General features: G+C 40.3%; 1 protein-coding gene across 2 annotated transcripts in view; it reads right to left on the reverse strand.

Moving 5' to 3' along the window:
- Nucleotides 1–17,304, reverse strand: part of LOC144792790 (von Willebrand factor A domain-containing protein 5A-like) — a 305,281-nt gene that overhangs the window by 278,778 nt on the left and 9,199 nt on the right. For both annotated transcript variants that reach the window (XM_078667987.1, XM_078667986.1), the window contains exon 2: nt 2,587–2,644. In XM_078667987.1, coding sequence (XP_078524113.1) covers nt 2,587–2,638 — 52 coding nt within the window. In that variant the 5' untranslated portion in view covers nt 2,639–2,644. The remainder of the gene's footprint in view (nt 1–2,586; nt 2,645–17,304) is intronic.

The raw sequence follows: 17,304 nt of genomic DNA on the forward strand, positions 1-17,304 counted from the left end.
AAATAACCTGGTTCCACACAAACAAGTGAAACGCTTGTTTGGCGTTTGCTGCCATTAGGTGTCTATCTTTTAAATAAGCAATCTTCTTTCTTGAGAACATTTTGCCATAGATTGACAATACTCAGCAACAAATCATACTCTACCTTTATGCATGTATGATATATACGTACGCATATACAGGAATGCAGATTTCATATTTGGCCTATATTAGTATCACACATTTATAGACTAAAGATATAGATTTGCAATCAACATTTTTACACTTGGTTGTCCTAACATCAATGTCAAAGTTTGTTCAATATTTTAACTTTTTATACTTTTATGATAGGAATTTAGTAACACATATAAACTAATGAACACACTTCCCGTTCAATCATGTTCCCATGACATCACAACTGCACGCTTATAATGCAATATACTGTGACGTCACACATACTTCCAAGCAGCCCAGGCAGAAGGTAAGCACAGGCACTCTAGATATCAGAAAGGCATGCCCCTGTTGTTCAAATACCCCCCAGACGGATTTCTGAGGTCTGAAAGCTTTCCCTATTCAAAAGCCACCTCTCCACTGGTCTGCTGTGGTAAGACCGACAGCATTCAATTCAAAATATGGCACTACGAGTGATAAACCCTAGCACCTCGGTCACACCACTGTGCCATTAGTGCAGCACAATCTGTTAATCTAAATCTGGCAATTTGGTCCATGGTTGGACTGTTGCCCCACCAAATATTTAGCTCACCAGCCTCCACATCAAAATTAAAGGAAATTACCCAATGATACAGTGATTAAATTCATCTTATGTAAAAATGACAAATTATATGATGATACAACATGTTAATAGTGCATAACCATTTCAAATCATGACGTTCGGAACGAGGGATTGTCCCAGGACAGCTGCTCTGCTGGACTTACAATTACAGCTAGTATATTTGTTGGCTTGAAAATTGATGTTCTATATTTTATACCTAATCCGAAGGAAACTGCACAGTGTTGCTATGATTATCCAATAAGCCTTGAGAAAGCCCTGGTTAAATAGACCAAGTAGGGCGAAACATGTGTCGGCTGTTTGCACATTCAAAATACAAAATATTACAAAATCAAGGATATAACCAATAAAGATTTGTGTTAAAAGAACATAAGAAACTTGCTTTTCTTCCAAACTTATCAGAACCAAACAGGATATTTTCCGGGAGAATTAATTTCAAATAAATGAGGAGACAACACTCAAATTTTCCTACGCAACCTAAAGAGGAGTTTGAACGTTCAACCACCTTTCAAATTCAAACTAGTAGTACATTTCAAAGCCTAAAAATAAAAAGATCACTAGCAAAGAGTAACAAGCAAACCACACTTAGGGCTTTAACATAATCTCATATTTCCCTATGGGAGCATGTACTACGGCTGGTTTACGGCCGCAACACATGCTCCCATAGGGGAATGTGGGAATGCGACCACACCATGTGCGGTTCAATCATAATTAGGCAGTCAGGACCACAGACCAGAGGTCGGTCAATCCTGTTTCCTCCACGATGTCAGTCGGAAGTAACTCCGACCAACATCGCAATAGGTTTTTTTATTTTTGATTTGTCTCATGGAAATATCTCTGGGAATTAAGAGTTTAATCTCAGACTTTGCTTTGTTTATTGCTTTTTTCTAGTTAATGTACTCATGAATACCCTATAGCCCCTTTATCTTACCACTATTCTCTTAAACCCATTTATAGGTTTAACTTTTTAAAATATTTATTCTTTTCTTTTTTTATCCAACTTAAATAATGTTTTAGCTGTGATAGTCCTTCCTTTCCTCCCGTTTCTTGTGGCCTAGTTTTCATTTATGTATTGCCTTTCTGTAAACTGAACCCCTATTACTTACTGGTTTTTACAGACGTTGCTTGTTTCCTTTATTTACGGTTCCAGTATATATAACCCTAAAATGTATGCATTCTAAAGTAATTATACTGAGAAATATATATCACATCAGCAGGATTCAGCAGCACGTCATGTAAAACATGTTTGTACAATTTGATGGGTTAGCCTTTGCCATTTCAGTTGACATCTCCTTTTCAATCATCGTCTCCATTGTAAACAATGTTACTAGAAGACATCTCATTCTGTATTCATCTTATTATTTAGTTGAGCACACAATTACATTTTTAACAACAAAGGCAGATTCTGAGCTCTGTCTTCAAGAATTTCTTCAGCCAAACATGAAGACACAATATTGTAAGTCTGAAATTTTCCATCTTGACGTAATTGACCATCATTAGGAAAAATCAACACTGCATGGCTTTAGCTTAAAGAGAACAATCACAAAGAACTGAGACCAAATAAAATTCTGAACATCAAAAATATAAAAAAATAAAATAATAAAAAGAAATTGCATGAAAAGTTTTTTATACAATATTTAAGAGAACTGTAAATAAAATCAAAAAAATCTTGGGAATCACCTAACCCTACTCTAGGGATGAGTAATACCACTATGAGACCTAGTAGGAGGATCATGAAATCCAAGACACACAAAGAGTCAGTGCACGAGACATGAGCCATATATAGTCACTGTACTTAAAAAGGGGTAAGACCACACACCTGGATCCTTGGAAGCCGTGAGGAGTCCACAACAGCAGCTCATGTCAGCCATTACTGCCTGAGGAAAAAAAGAAAAAAACATTAAGCACTTCATTTGGCCACTAATTAAATTATGATGTTGCATGTTCTCTTCCTCCTCCCTTTTCCCCCTTCCACTCCTTCTCCTCAATTTGGTAGAAGCAAAATGGAAATGACGAAGATAGTATGGAAGACAGGATTAATACTCTCTCAAGGTAACAGAGATATGAATCACTAGTTAAGACCCACCAAAACGCAAACTGCACACACTATGACAGGTTGATGGGTGTTAAGTCAAATGAAGAGGTTTAGACCTCTTTTTGAGTGAACAAGAATGGCCTTTGAGAGATCTTTAGCTATCTTGCCAGGCTACTGTTTTATCAACAAATAAACAAACAAAAAAGTCATACCTTGAGAGGCTATTGGTCAGTAACCCTGAGCCCTTTCGGGCATTGCAATTTATATAGTCATATGTTTTCTAATACTCGCAACAATTTAACAATGCTACTGTTTTGGCTGATAACCCCTAAAATATCTTAAACTATTAAAACCTGTAATCCAAACTTCCCATATTCAGGTAGAGAAGAGCAAAATATGTATCTTTTTTATCTAGAAAACATCAACAGTGTTTGATCATTTAAAAATGTAGCAAAATATTTTACTGCAGCCTGATACAATGACTCCTAAATTGAAAATACAATGTCTGTGAATGAAATGTACTTACTGCCAACTGACCAGACAGCTTGTCACGTGAATCTCTACATCACATTAAATGTAACACATTAACAATCCTAAACATCTGAAACAGTATCTTTTGGCGAGCTCCCCCCACCCCCACCCCAAAAACAGGCCACTTTTGAAACTTAAAATTGTGTTACCAGTCTCTGAAAATGGGGAAGATATTCAGAGTAAGGATACAAAGTTTTTTTGTTTTTTGAACCTCAGAAAGTGCGCTCCTGACGTAGGCCATCTAAGATTTTTAACATTTCAGATTAGGAAGCTTTAGACTATACAGACGTCTATTCTTGTGGAATTTGTCTTGCTTGCAATGTACAGATGCGTTGTTTCATGGGAAAATCTGAATATACAGTTTGAATGCACGATTCAATATCAACCTTGTGACTGTTGTTTGTTTTCATTAGATTTCAGCATACGTTTCTATATGTGTTCCCCCTTTTTATATATAGAAATTACGGCTTGTTGTAGATGCTAAAGAATGCCATTTTATGAAAGAAATCAAATAAACCCCGCTTGCCATTGCCAATGACATTCAGTTTATTGTTAGCATTTAATTTATTTATTTATTTATTTTGAAAGTTTTACATAGCACGAACAAGATCTTTGCAGAGATCAGAGAGCTTTACAAAGCAGGGAATACCAACAAGAGAGTGAATAGCAGGTCATTAGGTATAGCGAAATTATAGGTAGAAGTGAGATGGGTAGGTACGTGAGGGAGCATAGTAGCACAGGTAAATCAATAATGCAGGTAGATAGTCAGGTAAGTGCATCAATAATACAGGTAAAACACATAGTCGTAGGGATCGAGCAGAATAATACAGGAAAAACACAGTCGTAGGGATCGTGCAGAATAATACAGATCGGTGCAGAGTCTTTACAGATCCACGTTAATAGGTCAAGTGTATTTGGCTATGAGAATAGCTTTTACTTCTTTCTTAAAAAGAGTGACGGAGGATATGAGCCTGGTTTCAGGAGGGAGTGTGTTAGTGGGAGGTTCTTGCTGAATTGCTTTGCAGAGACGTTTCAGTTCTTCTGTAGTGCTGCTATTATGTGCAAAACAAAAACTACCCTGAAGTGGGAAAACACCAGAGTTGATCAATCTTTGTAATTACTTGTCAAGGCCAGACTTGTATGCACGTGTACCTCAAGTGTACTACAGACCTGCATTAAAAAGCAGGAATAAAGTGTTGCATTGTCTCCTTCCAAACACTAAAAAGATATCCTCTTACTGGAAAGCTGGGCAAGTAAATCTCAGAACCTGCCCTCCACATTACCTTTTTTTTTTTAGAGGGCCAAGTGTGGCGATATGCAGGCTTTATGAAATCAGCGAGCTATGTGAATTGGGTTCAGGGGGGCTTTCAGCTTTCTAGGAGGTATATGTAGAATTTTTGAAACAAAGAAGAGAATTATCCATATCAGTGGCAAAACAAAAAGCTACAAAATAAAACACGGTAAAAGAAATAGGATAAACAAGCACTGGCATGGCCAATTGGCCTGACTTGATTGCAGAGCTATTGGTTTAACCAATGTGGGTTTCCTCTGAATGCTTTCCATTAAAGTATAAAAGAAACCATTCAAAGATGGCCACCACTATGTGCACATGGAGACAGATGCACTAGTGTTCATCGTGTAATGGGTATTGCTGCACTTTGTCCAAAAACATTGAACAATGGTCACCGTTACATGGTCATGCAAGAGAGCGCACGGGTGGCCATCTTGGAATGGTGTGCCTGTACTTTAGTAAAAACCATTCTATAAAAATGGACGGTTAAAAAATAAAATCAATAACTAAAATAGTCTTTGCGCCTTCTGTACCTGTGTCCTAGGCAACATCAGTCACGCAGCTAGTCAAACTTTCACTCTTTAAGTGTTGTTGATCGCGTATTAACACTGCGCAGATTTTTGGCCTGATTGGGATGGTGTAGGCCGACCAGTGTGTTAAATAAACCCTGTTTGCGCATGGGTCAGAATTACAAGTTTAGAGATATTGAATACCTCAGGTAGGTCAAAAGTGCCAACATTTAACAGGGGAAATTATCAGGGTAAATATCGTACTGCGCGGATTTGGGTGTGTTCAACAACAGAATCTGCAAAATATTTCTCGAAAACTCGTAATAGCCTGGAAACAGTGTTTACAACGCTGTTTTCACAACGCATGGCTTTACAACGAGGTTGTTACAATGACTTTGTTATTACCACGCATGCCATTACATAGCAAGTCGTATCAGCGACTTGCTGTAGGGGGCGTGCAACACATGGGATTGTTTTGGATTTTAAATCTAACACCTTCCCTGCTGTTGCACAAACTGGAGTAGGAATAGTAATTAATACTAATCCTAAATCCAGCGCATCCCCTACAGCAACTCATTAATATGACTTGAGATGTAATGCCAAGCATGGTAACAATGCGGTCGTTGTAACGACCGCGTTGTAAAGCCATGCGTTGCCATGCGCATGTGTTGAAACATCATACATTCGTAATAGCCACTTCTTTATCACACTAGATAAATAACAATGGTGTATCGTTATGTATGAGGGCTGCTATATTGCACCTTGTTTCCTAACAATCAGGCTCAGAGTCTCCTTAGATCGGTGTGGAACTAATCCAGACAACATTAATGTCCATTGGCACTCCTGTTTCTGATCGTGAGAAACGAAATTTGAGTGCCAAGATTGTTTTATGTCTTAAAAAGTGGGTACTGGCCATGGAGATTAAAGTTTTAATATGTTTGGGCAGAAATTTCGCAATTTAGACTTTAATACATTTTACAACCAGTTCTGACGTTCTAAAGAGATGCTGGGGATTCATTTTACAGAAAATCTGTTGTGTACAATTAATTAGGGGTTGCATGGATCAAAGGGTAATTTTGTTAATTCTAAAATCTGTTTATGATACTTTAACTTAGTATCCAGCACTTGAAGGCTCTTAATACTCAAGTTAGTTTCTATCCACACATAAAGTAATCAATTATTCATAAGGAGAGACTCTGCTACTCAAGGTATGACTGCCATGTGAATTCCCTTTTGTTCTTCCATTTACTATACTAGATTCAATTTTACGCCCCATTGTAATAATAACTGACCGTATATGTCACAATGGATATTATATAATTGGGCGCTATTGTGGTTCCTGTAGCCATCGATTGCAGCTACGTCTAAGGCAGCATAGTCTGGGAGGAAATCCAAGCATGAAAATCAACCAGAATCCTATAAGCAGCTTATGAAAAAGAAAATATTGCAGTTTGACCTGGTTCCAATTATTTTTTCCTACAAATGGGAGTTTGTGGGACTTGTAGGAACATGAATGGTAAACAAAAGGTAAGTTTTTCTTAGCACCATCAAAGATATGCACAGTAATCTCTTTCTACCCCTGAGCCACTGATAAGTGTGCAGAGTAGAATTCCACTCAGCACAACTTGTAATCAGGGCCTTAACATGCAACTTTGTTTAATACAATATAAAATTATCAGGAAGAAAAAGCACATCAATAAAAACATCTTGCGGCAGAATTAAACTTCTGAACATTAGTAGTTAAAAACATTCATTTTGTTGGTTCAGGTGGCATCTTTTTGACAGTGAAGTACTACTGTGAGAGAAAATGCTCCATGTCCACATAAATAATTTCCCTTGCCAACAGACAACAGAATATCTTTTTGCTTTTCTCCTGTATCTATTGTGGGATCCTGTCCCCAACAATGGAACGTCCACCATTCTGACCATCAAGCATTTATGGGACTCTCTATTATTGACTTGGAGTTGTATTAGCTTTTGCCAATCTCTGAAGAAGCCTCAAATATAGGAAAAAGTGGATTGCCAGCATAGCCAAAGAAACGTTACATTAAAATCACGAAATATGCAATTCTTGCTTTAACAGACAATCCTGAATTACATGTTTTATCAGTGACGCCGTCAAACCAAATGCATAGATTAGTAGTTGTTAGGTCTCGCCTACACAGCGCCAATGCGCTGCTTAGGAGGGGACCTCTTGAAATCGATCTGCTTTTTAGCCCAAAACTTGCATGCTTTGCATTGCTTTCAATTGCAACACATGCATGTTTGGCGTTTCCCGTGCAGGAGCGAGCAGCGGCGCCATGTGTTAGCAATTATCGCGCACGCTCCCGCAAGGTAAACGCTGCGTGTCCCTGCTCTCAGCCGCACTCCCACTTGTTTATCTGCTTTGCACCTGCAGTTTCGCAGAAATGCCTGAAAATCTCAGAGTAGCCACTAGAGAGCGCACGTGCAGCGTTACGAGCCAAAGAAATCAGAACGTTTATAGGGCATTGCGCACCCTTGTTCAGTTATCTTTGAGCAGGAAAAACGTTGCAGTGCCATCCAATTACTGTATAGCACCGAGATTTTCTTTTCCTTCATAGAATGATACCACCACTAAAATTGTACGTCTGCTTTTTTAAGATAATACGGAAAGATACTTTGTGACAAGAAATAGGAAACCGGTGAACCTAGTTTAAATGCCTCAGCCTAGCCCAATTACAATGGCAGCATTAGGGCTTCTGTGAAAGCAGAGGTTTGGGACCGGTCGAAGCAGAAGCGGTGTTCTATTGCTCTAACCTATTGTAGCAAGTAGATCACATTTCAATATATGAATCCACAAGGTTTAAACAGGACATATGAGATCTTTTTTAATTGGCAGAGTATCGAACAGTAAACGAAGAGTCTCTGGAACACAGGCCAACTGTTAAAATAAAATATACGTGCATTTATTGGCAATGCATATTATTTAATTTTTGTAATATTAATTACGGAAGTATAAAACTTAGAAGGACAATATGAATTACAAAAAAGAGCAGAACTTAAAGAAACAAGCAGTGGCTAAGTCAATAGTTCTGGCTTGCTTGTAGTAAAGCTTTTATACGCTGGCATGTGCAAATGCTGTTCTTGTGGTAATAAAAATGTTGGTGTTATTAATGATGGTGGTAGTAATATGTTGGTGTTTATGGCTGTGTGCTAGTGGTAGTAAGTATAGTTGTAGCAAACCTGTTGTGGGTAATGGTGCCATCTGAGTTCCTGTCAAATAAATGTATTTAAAAAAAAGTCTACCGCCATAAACAAACTTTAAAAAAAGCACAAAATGTACATACAACAGGTTGGCAAGAGAAACTGTTGGCGCTTGCTTCTAGAATCTATAGTATATCAATATTTGTATACAAAATGCCACAGGAAATAAGTGTAAAGCTCCGCCCCTTCCAACACCTTGCGTTATACAAGTTTCATTAGTTCTCGAAGTATCCCCGCACTCACTGTTCAGTAATCAAATTAGCTATGTGTAGACCAATTCTTAATTATTAGCTCCATATGGTGCAAACAAGCAGTCAACGTGTTCTTTCATGGTATTTATGAAACCGTCGACTTTCATCAGAACTGGAATTTTAACCTAAAGAGGGAACTTAATTAACATGTCACTTTATCAGAATTTCTGTAACCACACAGTGAGTCATATGTCACCCACATCTATCCATTGTGTTACCAAGTGAGCAAACTTGGATGGGGGATCACATACATGATACTGCACATGAGACATTCCCACAGGCAGCAATAAAACATGAAGCATCACATTTACACTACATATCTAAGTGGATGTCTGCAATAAATCTTAGTTACAAAAGTAAGATGGAACCCGCGTAGCACACCAATAGTGTGAGAATGAAATAGACTGGATACTTTGCCTTAAATATATTTTTCAGGTAAGTGTTATAGTATTAAATATAAATGTTAGAACAATTATGAATTGAGAAGGCTTTGAGAAGGCTTTGGAGATTATGCATTACAAATGAGTTTTCTACTGTAATGCTTGCAAGATATATATTAATTAAGTGACATTTCCTTTACTGGCTAAACGTATATGGGAGTATATTTTGATTTAACAATCTTATTATTCCTTCTTAATGATATCATATACACTTGGTAATATGAGGTTATGAAACGCAGATGGGATACATAGTAGATATGGTGTAAGGAACTTTAGTATGAAACTAGTTCACAGGATTCTGGTGGTTGTTTTTTTATTTTGTTTCATTTGAAGGTGCATCTGATATAAATAACATGTATATTACAGATATATTAGTGAACCTTGTAACCAACTGACTCAGAGTGACTATAACGGCTTTTACTGGACTTAAGACAATTAGATTTTTTGACAGAAGTATAACTGTGGTTTATTTTGACTTACTACGTGAGCCTGACACCTTAAAAACAAGTTCTGTCTTCCAAGATAATCAGGTGGAAAAAAGTGGGCGCAGATGGAATTTCGTGGTAGTCTGGTTTCACTAAGAGTTATGACACACACGCTGACTGTATGTACAATAGGGGGCTAATAAATAAGTGTTGTTCTACACTCTCAAAAAATGACTGAATTCCATAAACAAATCTATGAGATAAACAGCGGAAAGTGTAAAGATTGCATATTTCAGATATAAAACAGTCCCTCATAGTCCCTCAGTAGTGTTATGTGAGGTGATAATACTTCTCTGGCTGGAGCCAAAGCCCATTCTTCGTAGCGCCTAAAAAACTGTGCATGGACCTGAATAGTTAACAGTAAAACGTTGCTGAAGTTTGTATTTATCAGAGTAATTCACATAAGAATGGAACTGAGGTAATCGGGTATCCAGACTAATACTTCTGCATAACCCAAGGCATATAAATCCAGAAGACATGGGTTTTATCCTCTGACTATCAACACAAAATAATTTAAGACAACTATTCTCCAAAATACGACATAAGCCCTCAGAAAAGGGATTTGACTTTACTGAATGGCCCTTTCTTCTCACAGCCGTCACACCATTCTGAATTCAGTTATTCATTTCTTATCTTTCATTAAACTGAGATACCTATTGCAAAGGAAAACGACCAAGAGGAAGACATACCACTAAACACAAACACATTCATCATCTCCTTCTGTATAAAGCATATTATAATTTGCCAAAAGAATGCAAATGTGTACTATTAATTATGGGAGATGTTACTAAATACCTAGTTCTTACTATAAATCTATAGGTCACACCTAATTTGTGCATGGACACTACACTCAAATTGCCTCATACACTAGGTATTAAATGGATTGCTTCCTTAATCAAATACTTAGCCAGTGGTGTTTCTACCTAGGAAAATATATCAATAAAAGCATACATAATCTCTATTTTAGCTGAAGGAGCGAATAAACTAATGCATATTTCAGCTACCTGTAAACTACCAATCATTAAAACTGTTATCGCTCATAGGCAGTGTGTTGGGGCAGAAAGCATGGCTGATTAGACATGCCAGGAGCAGTTTGCCTAAGGGTGAATCCTTTGGTAATATCCTAATGCAAATTGCTTAAATTGTCCCTCAACCCTCCCGAATTAAAGTGGAAATGAATACCTCTCCTATTGCTACCTGAACACACAGGGGTAACTCCGAAACACCCTTTCACATTTTGTCTCCGAACAAGCCCCAGTCTCTGCGCTAAAAGAGTGTGAACGAGGCTGCACCGGAGAGGCGACTGCAGGGAGCTGTGAATGTGGTGAGTAGGTTCTGGGGCCAATAGTCCTTTAAGTGTGGATTGGTAGTGCACGGTACTAAAGCAAATAGCCAGGTATTTTATTACAGCCAATCTTACCATTTACCAAAGTAGGCATGGATTTTGGAATTCCTTATCCCCTCTGACAAATATGGGGGTTAGACGTTTACACTGCTATATTCCTCGTTAGGCCCCATAAGATGGGTTGAAGTCATGCATTGGCATAAGCCGGTGCTCTCTGCTGCTTTATCAAACAAAGTAGGGCAAACCAAAGTCAGAAACTGACCTTGCTTGCTGTGGACAGAGAAGCATTGAATAGCTCAGAGTGTAAGGTATATGTGTAATAAAGTCATCTAGAAAACTCGTTTATATAGCATTTTTGATGATATATAACGAAATGGCCAGAGCATATGAATGGAGGGATTGCGATACATATTGGTTCGATCAATGACTTCCCTCAATGATCAATATCTAATATGTTGCTATTTTTTCAAGCATTTCTATGTATCAGATTTTCGCCTTTAATTTCTGCAATAATGATGATTCATATATTGCACTAGAACACGGCATTATATTTAATAAAATCTTGTTAAAATACGTTGCATGGATTTCTTGTGTGTCCATCAATTAAGCAAACGAGCTTCAGAACTCACAAGTAGATATAATCCTGCGGTCTCCGACAGGAATGATCAATATCCAATGCACATGGTCTCCAGCTAAGTCGTTGGAGGTGAGCATACATACTACTGTTCGTCCTTTCTAGCTCAAGTTGGCAAGTTGGACCAGAGCGGTGCTTGCAAGGAGCTGTAAAAGTCAATCTGGATAGTATTTACAATGGGGCCTGTAAATAATGTATCAGTCCGTGTAATAGCATCCTGCCTTATCACATGTGCACCTCCATCTGAAAATGAGTGCACTACAGCTCCAAGGTTAGTGGATCAGTCCTTTAGCTTTCCATTTTCATTTTTTTTTTAATTAGGATGCTCCCTAGATACTGCTACTCTGCTGCTTGCCACTCATGCCATCTATAATTTGGCCACATCTTATGCGGCCACTGCTTCTAAACCGAGAAATTGGAATGACACCGTCCTTAGTTGATCATTTTAGAGTTATAAAATCTCACACATCTTGGATCGGTACAACAATAACACAATATGGTGCATCGTCAGAGGTTCATAATCATCCACGCCTTCTCCCTTTGCCACTACTTTTTCCTTTCTCCTTTAACCCTTTGCTGCGTTTCTCTCTCTTCTTCTGGGTCAAAGTAGGCAAATTAAAAGCAAGTCACAGTCTCCAAAAAAAGAGTGGCAGTGGGCCACAACTGAAACCACTGGCTAAAATTCGACACTTCCCAAACACACAAATCAGTTCATTTACTGGAGATTTAGTACATTGATTCAGGGTATCTAAGAAGTCTTACTATAAACAATGGAGCAAATCTCTGGGTGCCACAACAGACCAATACTTGGAAAGATAACGAGATTGACCCAAGGGCACTATTCAGAATCCTCTGTGTTTTAAAAGATGGATTGTGTATGTGAAAATCACTAAAATAATATATTCAAAGTTATCTATCTCATTAAAAGATGTCAAGGAAAAGGTTACAGTTGTGAGCCCTACTACATTCATGATAATCAATGTATTTGCCTATAAAACATTGCTACCGAGTTTCTAACTATGTGCTATTGGTGAATGCAGCACGAGAAAGACTCAAAGACAAATTAGGGAAACTGATATTAACGTAGTCAAAGATGAATACAGGAAAGGTCCCCAAAATGAAGGAGTATTTTTCTGTTCTTATGAATAATTGATGCTCGAATGTGGCCACAAGTGCAGGAGACAGATAAAGGGAGGCGTTCGGCTTCAACTGATTCAGGCCGCTCGAGGACATGAAACATCATAACTAGAAACTTTGTATACAGCATGCTTGAACCATTGTGCATTATAACAATTTGTGCAGATCACTGTTGCCAGGTACAAAACAATTGCCCTGGCATATATTTCTTGCCCATATGGTACCTTCTCCCAAAATTCTTCACAGCCCTTAAGCCCACTAGTGGATCTTTCCATGCCTTCCCCGCTGCCTTTTAGAAATAGTAGTCGCAAAAGGGAGATGCCTATCAACTGTACACAAGACAATTTCAATCAGCAGACACACAATCTTAAAGTGGCTGAAAAGCAATCACCTCAAGCAGCACTACTACAATTTACCACATTCACATTTGGGATGGTTAGGTTGCAACAGTACATATATCTGCAGAGACCCCATCGTGGTCTATCTGCTTCTCTTTAAGCAGGTTAAAATACTTTGCCCATTCCTTCTATTGCCACTTGTCAGACCCCGTTCAGCAGGCCTCAGGGCAGGGGGTGCTATTGGACCACATATGTTGGGGTTCAGGCCATATGGCACTGCTTTTTCAGGGCCTGCTTGACTTTGGCTCTACAAATATGGCCAAGCACAAACCTTTCCATGCTGGACTCTCAATGGTAACAAGTGTGAACTGTCACAGGCGTCTCAGGTAGGTTAGTGCCGGGGTACTCATGCCCAGAAATCATACTTGTGCTCCAATGATCCCTCCTTCCAATCCCCATTTGGTCTTATTACTCAGTTTCTCAGGCCTATGCCCATTCGGGCTCTCACCCAGTTCGTAGGATCAGCGCTGGCCGTATTGCCTCCTCCTTAGCAGCAAGATTTCGCTAGTAACATGAAGCATCCAGTTGACACACAGCAGTCTTCCATGGGGCAGTGTGGGAGCTGGACATGCAGCGCATGGCCCAGAGGGTCGCTGCAGGAGCAGGCGTTTCTGTCAGTGGCCTTTCCCAAAGGAAGCAGACAGTAGGTCTCAGCTTATGGCACAGCTCAATCTGGCACACTGGTGTATACTTAGAACTTCTTATTAAGAAAAAGGGTCACATGCCTTCAGGTGCAGGTTCTTCGGCATGGCGTTCACCATGCACCCTATTCGGCATGCAGTGCCTTGAGCAGTTCACCTTGATTCTTCATGAGGGCACCCCTCCATGGTCACATGGTATTTAGGGCTGGTCCTGGCCCAATAGCACATTTTGGCAGTAGCATGATCAAGTGATCCATCTTGTGCAGTACTTGGGCCACTAGCAGGTTCTTATCTAGGCTTCAGTGGAGCTGAAAACTGAGACACACAGCTCCATGTACCTTGTACGATGAAGATAAGTGACGAAGATCACACTGCCCAGTCCAGCAGTGCATCAATTCCTTCAGCGCACCTGCTTACTGGATATCTGTCAGACGGACCCTAAGCCTGGGTCAATTCAGGCAGTTCCTTCTATTATCTGCTCCTTCTTCAGGATTGGCACTTATTTTCATTGAATACAGTCAGATTGTCTTGTCACCCAGGGCAGTCCAGAAATTCCGCATTCAGATCGCCTCTGACTGGGTCGCGCCGCCTCTGCTCCTGGGCCGGGGTCCCGTGTTCTGAACAGGAACAGGCATGCTGCAGCTCCCTCCCCTCCTGTAGGCCAATCACAAGACTGCAATGGCAGCGTTGTGATTGGTGCGGAATCCTGGACGGCGCCCATGCATGCAGCCTACATAGAGAAAATGTAGAGTGTGCATGACTGCTTTGGTCAGCCACAGGGCCGACCAAGCAGTCAGGGCACTCAGAGTGGTGCAGGCCACTCCACCCTGACCCGACCACCCGCCGGCCCCAACCAGGTATACGCTCCCGCCCACCCCCACCCAGGTATACCCCTGCCGTCTGCTTTGTCGCAGTGCAAGAAGCAGAAAATAAAATGGTATTTAAAATACCATTTTATTTTGTATTTGTATTTGTATTTCTATTGTGTATTTCTAAAGCGCAACTATCGCTCCGAAAGGAGCATCCTGGCGCTAGATAGACAGTGTGCAAAAGCTCAGATTAGGGGACTAGATGAAGGTCATTACATGATCGTCTGGGAGGGAATAGATCCATGTTTCAAGTTGCTTTCTGAAATGGTTTTCCTGAGTTAAGGATCTGAGGTTGTTGGGAATTGAATTCCAGGCTTTAGAAGATAGGAAGGTTAAAGACTTGCCTCCTTTAGTTTTGTACTTGAATTTCGGTAACTTAATCAAGTTTTGACCTGAGGATCTTAAAGTCCTTGAAGGATTATAATGGGGAAATCGTCTGATGTGGTAGGTCGGGCCGGTGCGATTGAATGCACGGAAGGCTATGATTAGGATTTTAAACAGTATTCTTTTGGGTAGTGGCAGCCAGTAGAGGGTTTTCAGGGCGATCGAAGCTGACGATCTCCTGGGTAACTTGAGAACAAGTCTGGCCGCTGCTTGCTGTACGCATTGAAGTTTTTTTAAGAGTGGCTTTTTTTTTTTACACCTGCCATCAAGCCATTACAGTAATCAAGACGTGCAAGGATTAAGGCCACTGCCACTGCCTTTCTTGAGTCTATGGGTAGAAAGTCAACAAACTTTTTAAGTGATTTTATAATATTGAAACAGCTTCCTGCAACATTCCTAACGTGCTGGTCAAAGGATAATTCGGCGTCAAATAGAACGCCCATATTCCTGGCTGATACCACAGCATGAGGGGGTGCAGGGGAGTCCTCCGGCCACCATTTGCTGGGACAGAATTGGGTGTTTTTCCCCATGGGGAGAATTTCTGTCTTAGTGGTGTTACATTTAAGATGGTTTCAATCCATCCAGCGGAAGACATCCCTCAAACACTTTTTTAAATTCAGCTCGGCCTCTGTGGAATTGTTCTCCAAAGGAACAATAAGCTGAGTGTCATCTGCATATGATGTCACTAATATGCCGTATGACTCAATTAAAGAGATGAGAGGGATCATATAGATGTTGAACAATAACGGGCTTAATATTGAGCCCTGAGGGACTCTAGAATGTATATTTTTCTCCTTGGAAAGAAAAGGGCCCAGGGTGACAGTTTGGGATCTGTCAGTCAGGAAGGAGATTATCCAATCTAGTGCTACGTCTGTAATTCCAATGTACCTAAGTCTGTCTATCAGTATGGGGTGGGAGATGGTATCGAACACCGCCGTGAGATCTAATAGGATCAGGACGGCGTTCTTCCCTTCATCCTGTAATAGTTTTATTGAATCAGTGAGTTCGATCAAGGCAGTTTCCGTGGAATGGTGAGGACGGAAGCCCGATTGTGGAGAGTGGAGAATATGGTGCGTTTCTACATAGTTTTTTTGTTCTTTGTGGACCATTTGTTCCGTTATCTTGCCCAGAACGGGGAGAAGTGAGATCGGGTGTAAATTTGCAAGATCTGTGGGAGGTTTATTTGATTTTTTCATCAGAGGTTTTACGATTGCTTGTTTCCATTCGCTAGGCACAACGCCTGAGCTCATGGAAGCATTGACAATCTCATTTATGATGGGATTGACAACCTCAATTAATTGATGAAGGATTCGAGGGGGGCATGAATCCGAAGGGGCACCTGATTTACATGTCAGGATTGCTTCCCGGGTCTGGGAGAGCGTGGCCGGAGTAAAGGCTCTAATACAGCCCATCGGGTTCTCTCCACAGTCTGGAGGAATGGGGGGCAGGGCTCGACAAGGTGGTAGGAAGTCCTTTTGTATTAATGACATTTTTTCCTCAAAGAAGTCCGCAATCCGGTTGCAGAGATCTAAGGATGGTGGGATTTCTGGCTGTAGGACTCTTGGATGGGTAAATGACTTGACGATGGAGAATACCGTTTTTTGTTTGGTTGTATTGATGGCATTAATATAGAAGTTCTTCTTAGCTGTTTTGATGGCATTGAGGTAGGTTTTCCTCTGCTGAATGTATAGGCTTCTGTCTATGGGATCGTAAGTTTTACGCCAGCTACGTTCTCTTTTTTTACATAGTAGATGGACTTTTGCTAGCTAGGGTGTAAACCAAGAGGCGTTTATCTTCCCGTTTTTCCCCTTTTCCTGGGGGCGTTTTGGTGGTGCCCGATCCTTGATCTCCTGTCGCATCCAAGTGTGAAAACATTTGGAGCCCTGGATAGCATCTCCAGGCATATTAGGGATAATTGCATCAATGATGGGGTGGAGTTTAAAATTAGCCTCTACTCGTGTCCAGTTGACATGGTTCGCTGGATTATAGCTAAGTTTTATAGGTGGTTGAGGCCGTGGATACTTAATGTGAAAGGGAATCAAGCAGTGGTCTGACCAGATTTGAGGGACGGGAGTCTGAGTCTCCAGAAGGGGAAAGTTAGTGCATATCCCATCAATGGTGTTACCGGCTTGATGGGTGGGCTGTGCAACTATTTGTTGGAGAATAAAGATTTCTAGAGTTTGATGAAAATTAAGTGCGTGTGTGTCAGATGTGGATTCTAGTTGTAAATTAAAATCACCCAGAAGTGTAAAATGTGGGTAGCGGAGCAGGAGTTGTCCCAGGGAGTCACTAAATGAACCTAGAAACACCGTAGCACTGCCTGGGGGGAGGTAAATCAGGCCTCCTGAAAAAGAGGAGGATT

This window comes from Lissotriton helveticus, chromosome 11, assembly GCF_964261635.1.
Source record: "Lissotriton helveticus chromosome 11, aLisHel1.1, whole genome shotgun sequence".
Lineage (NCBI taxonomy): Eukaryota > Metazoa > Chordata > Amphibia > Caudata > Salamandridae > Lissotriton > Lissotriton helveticus.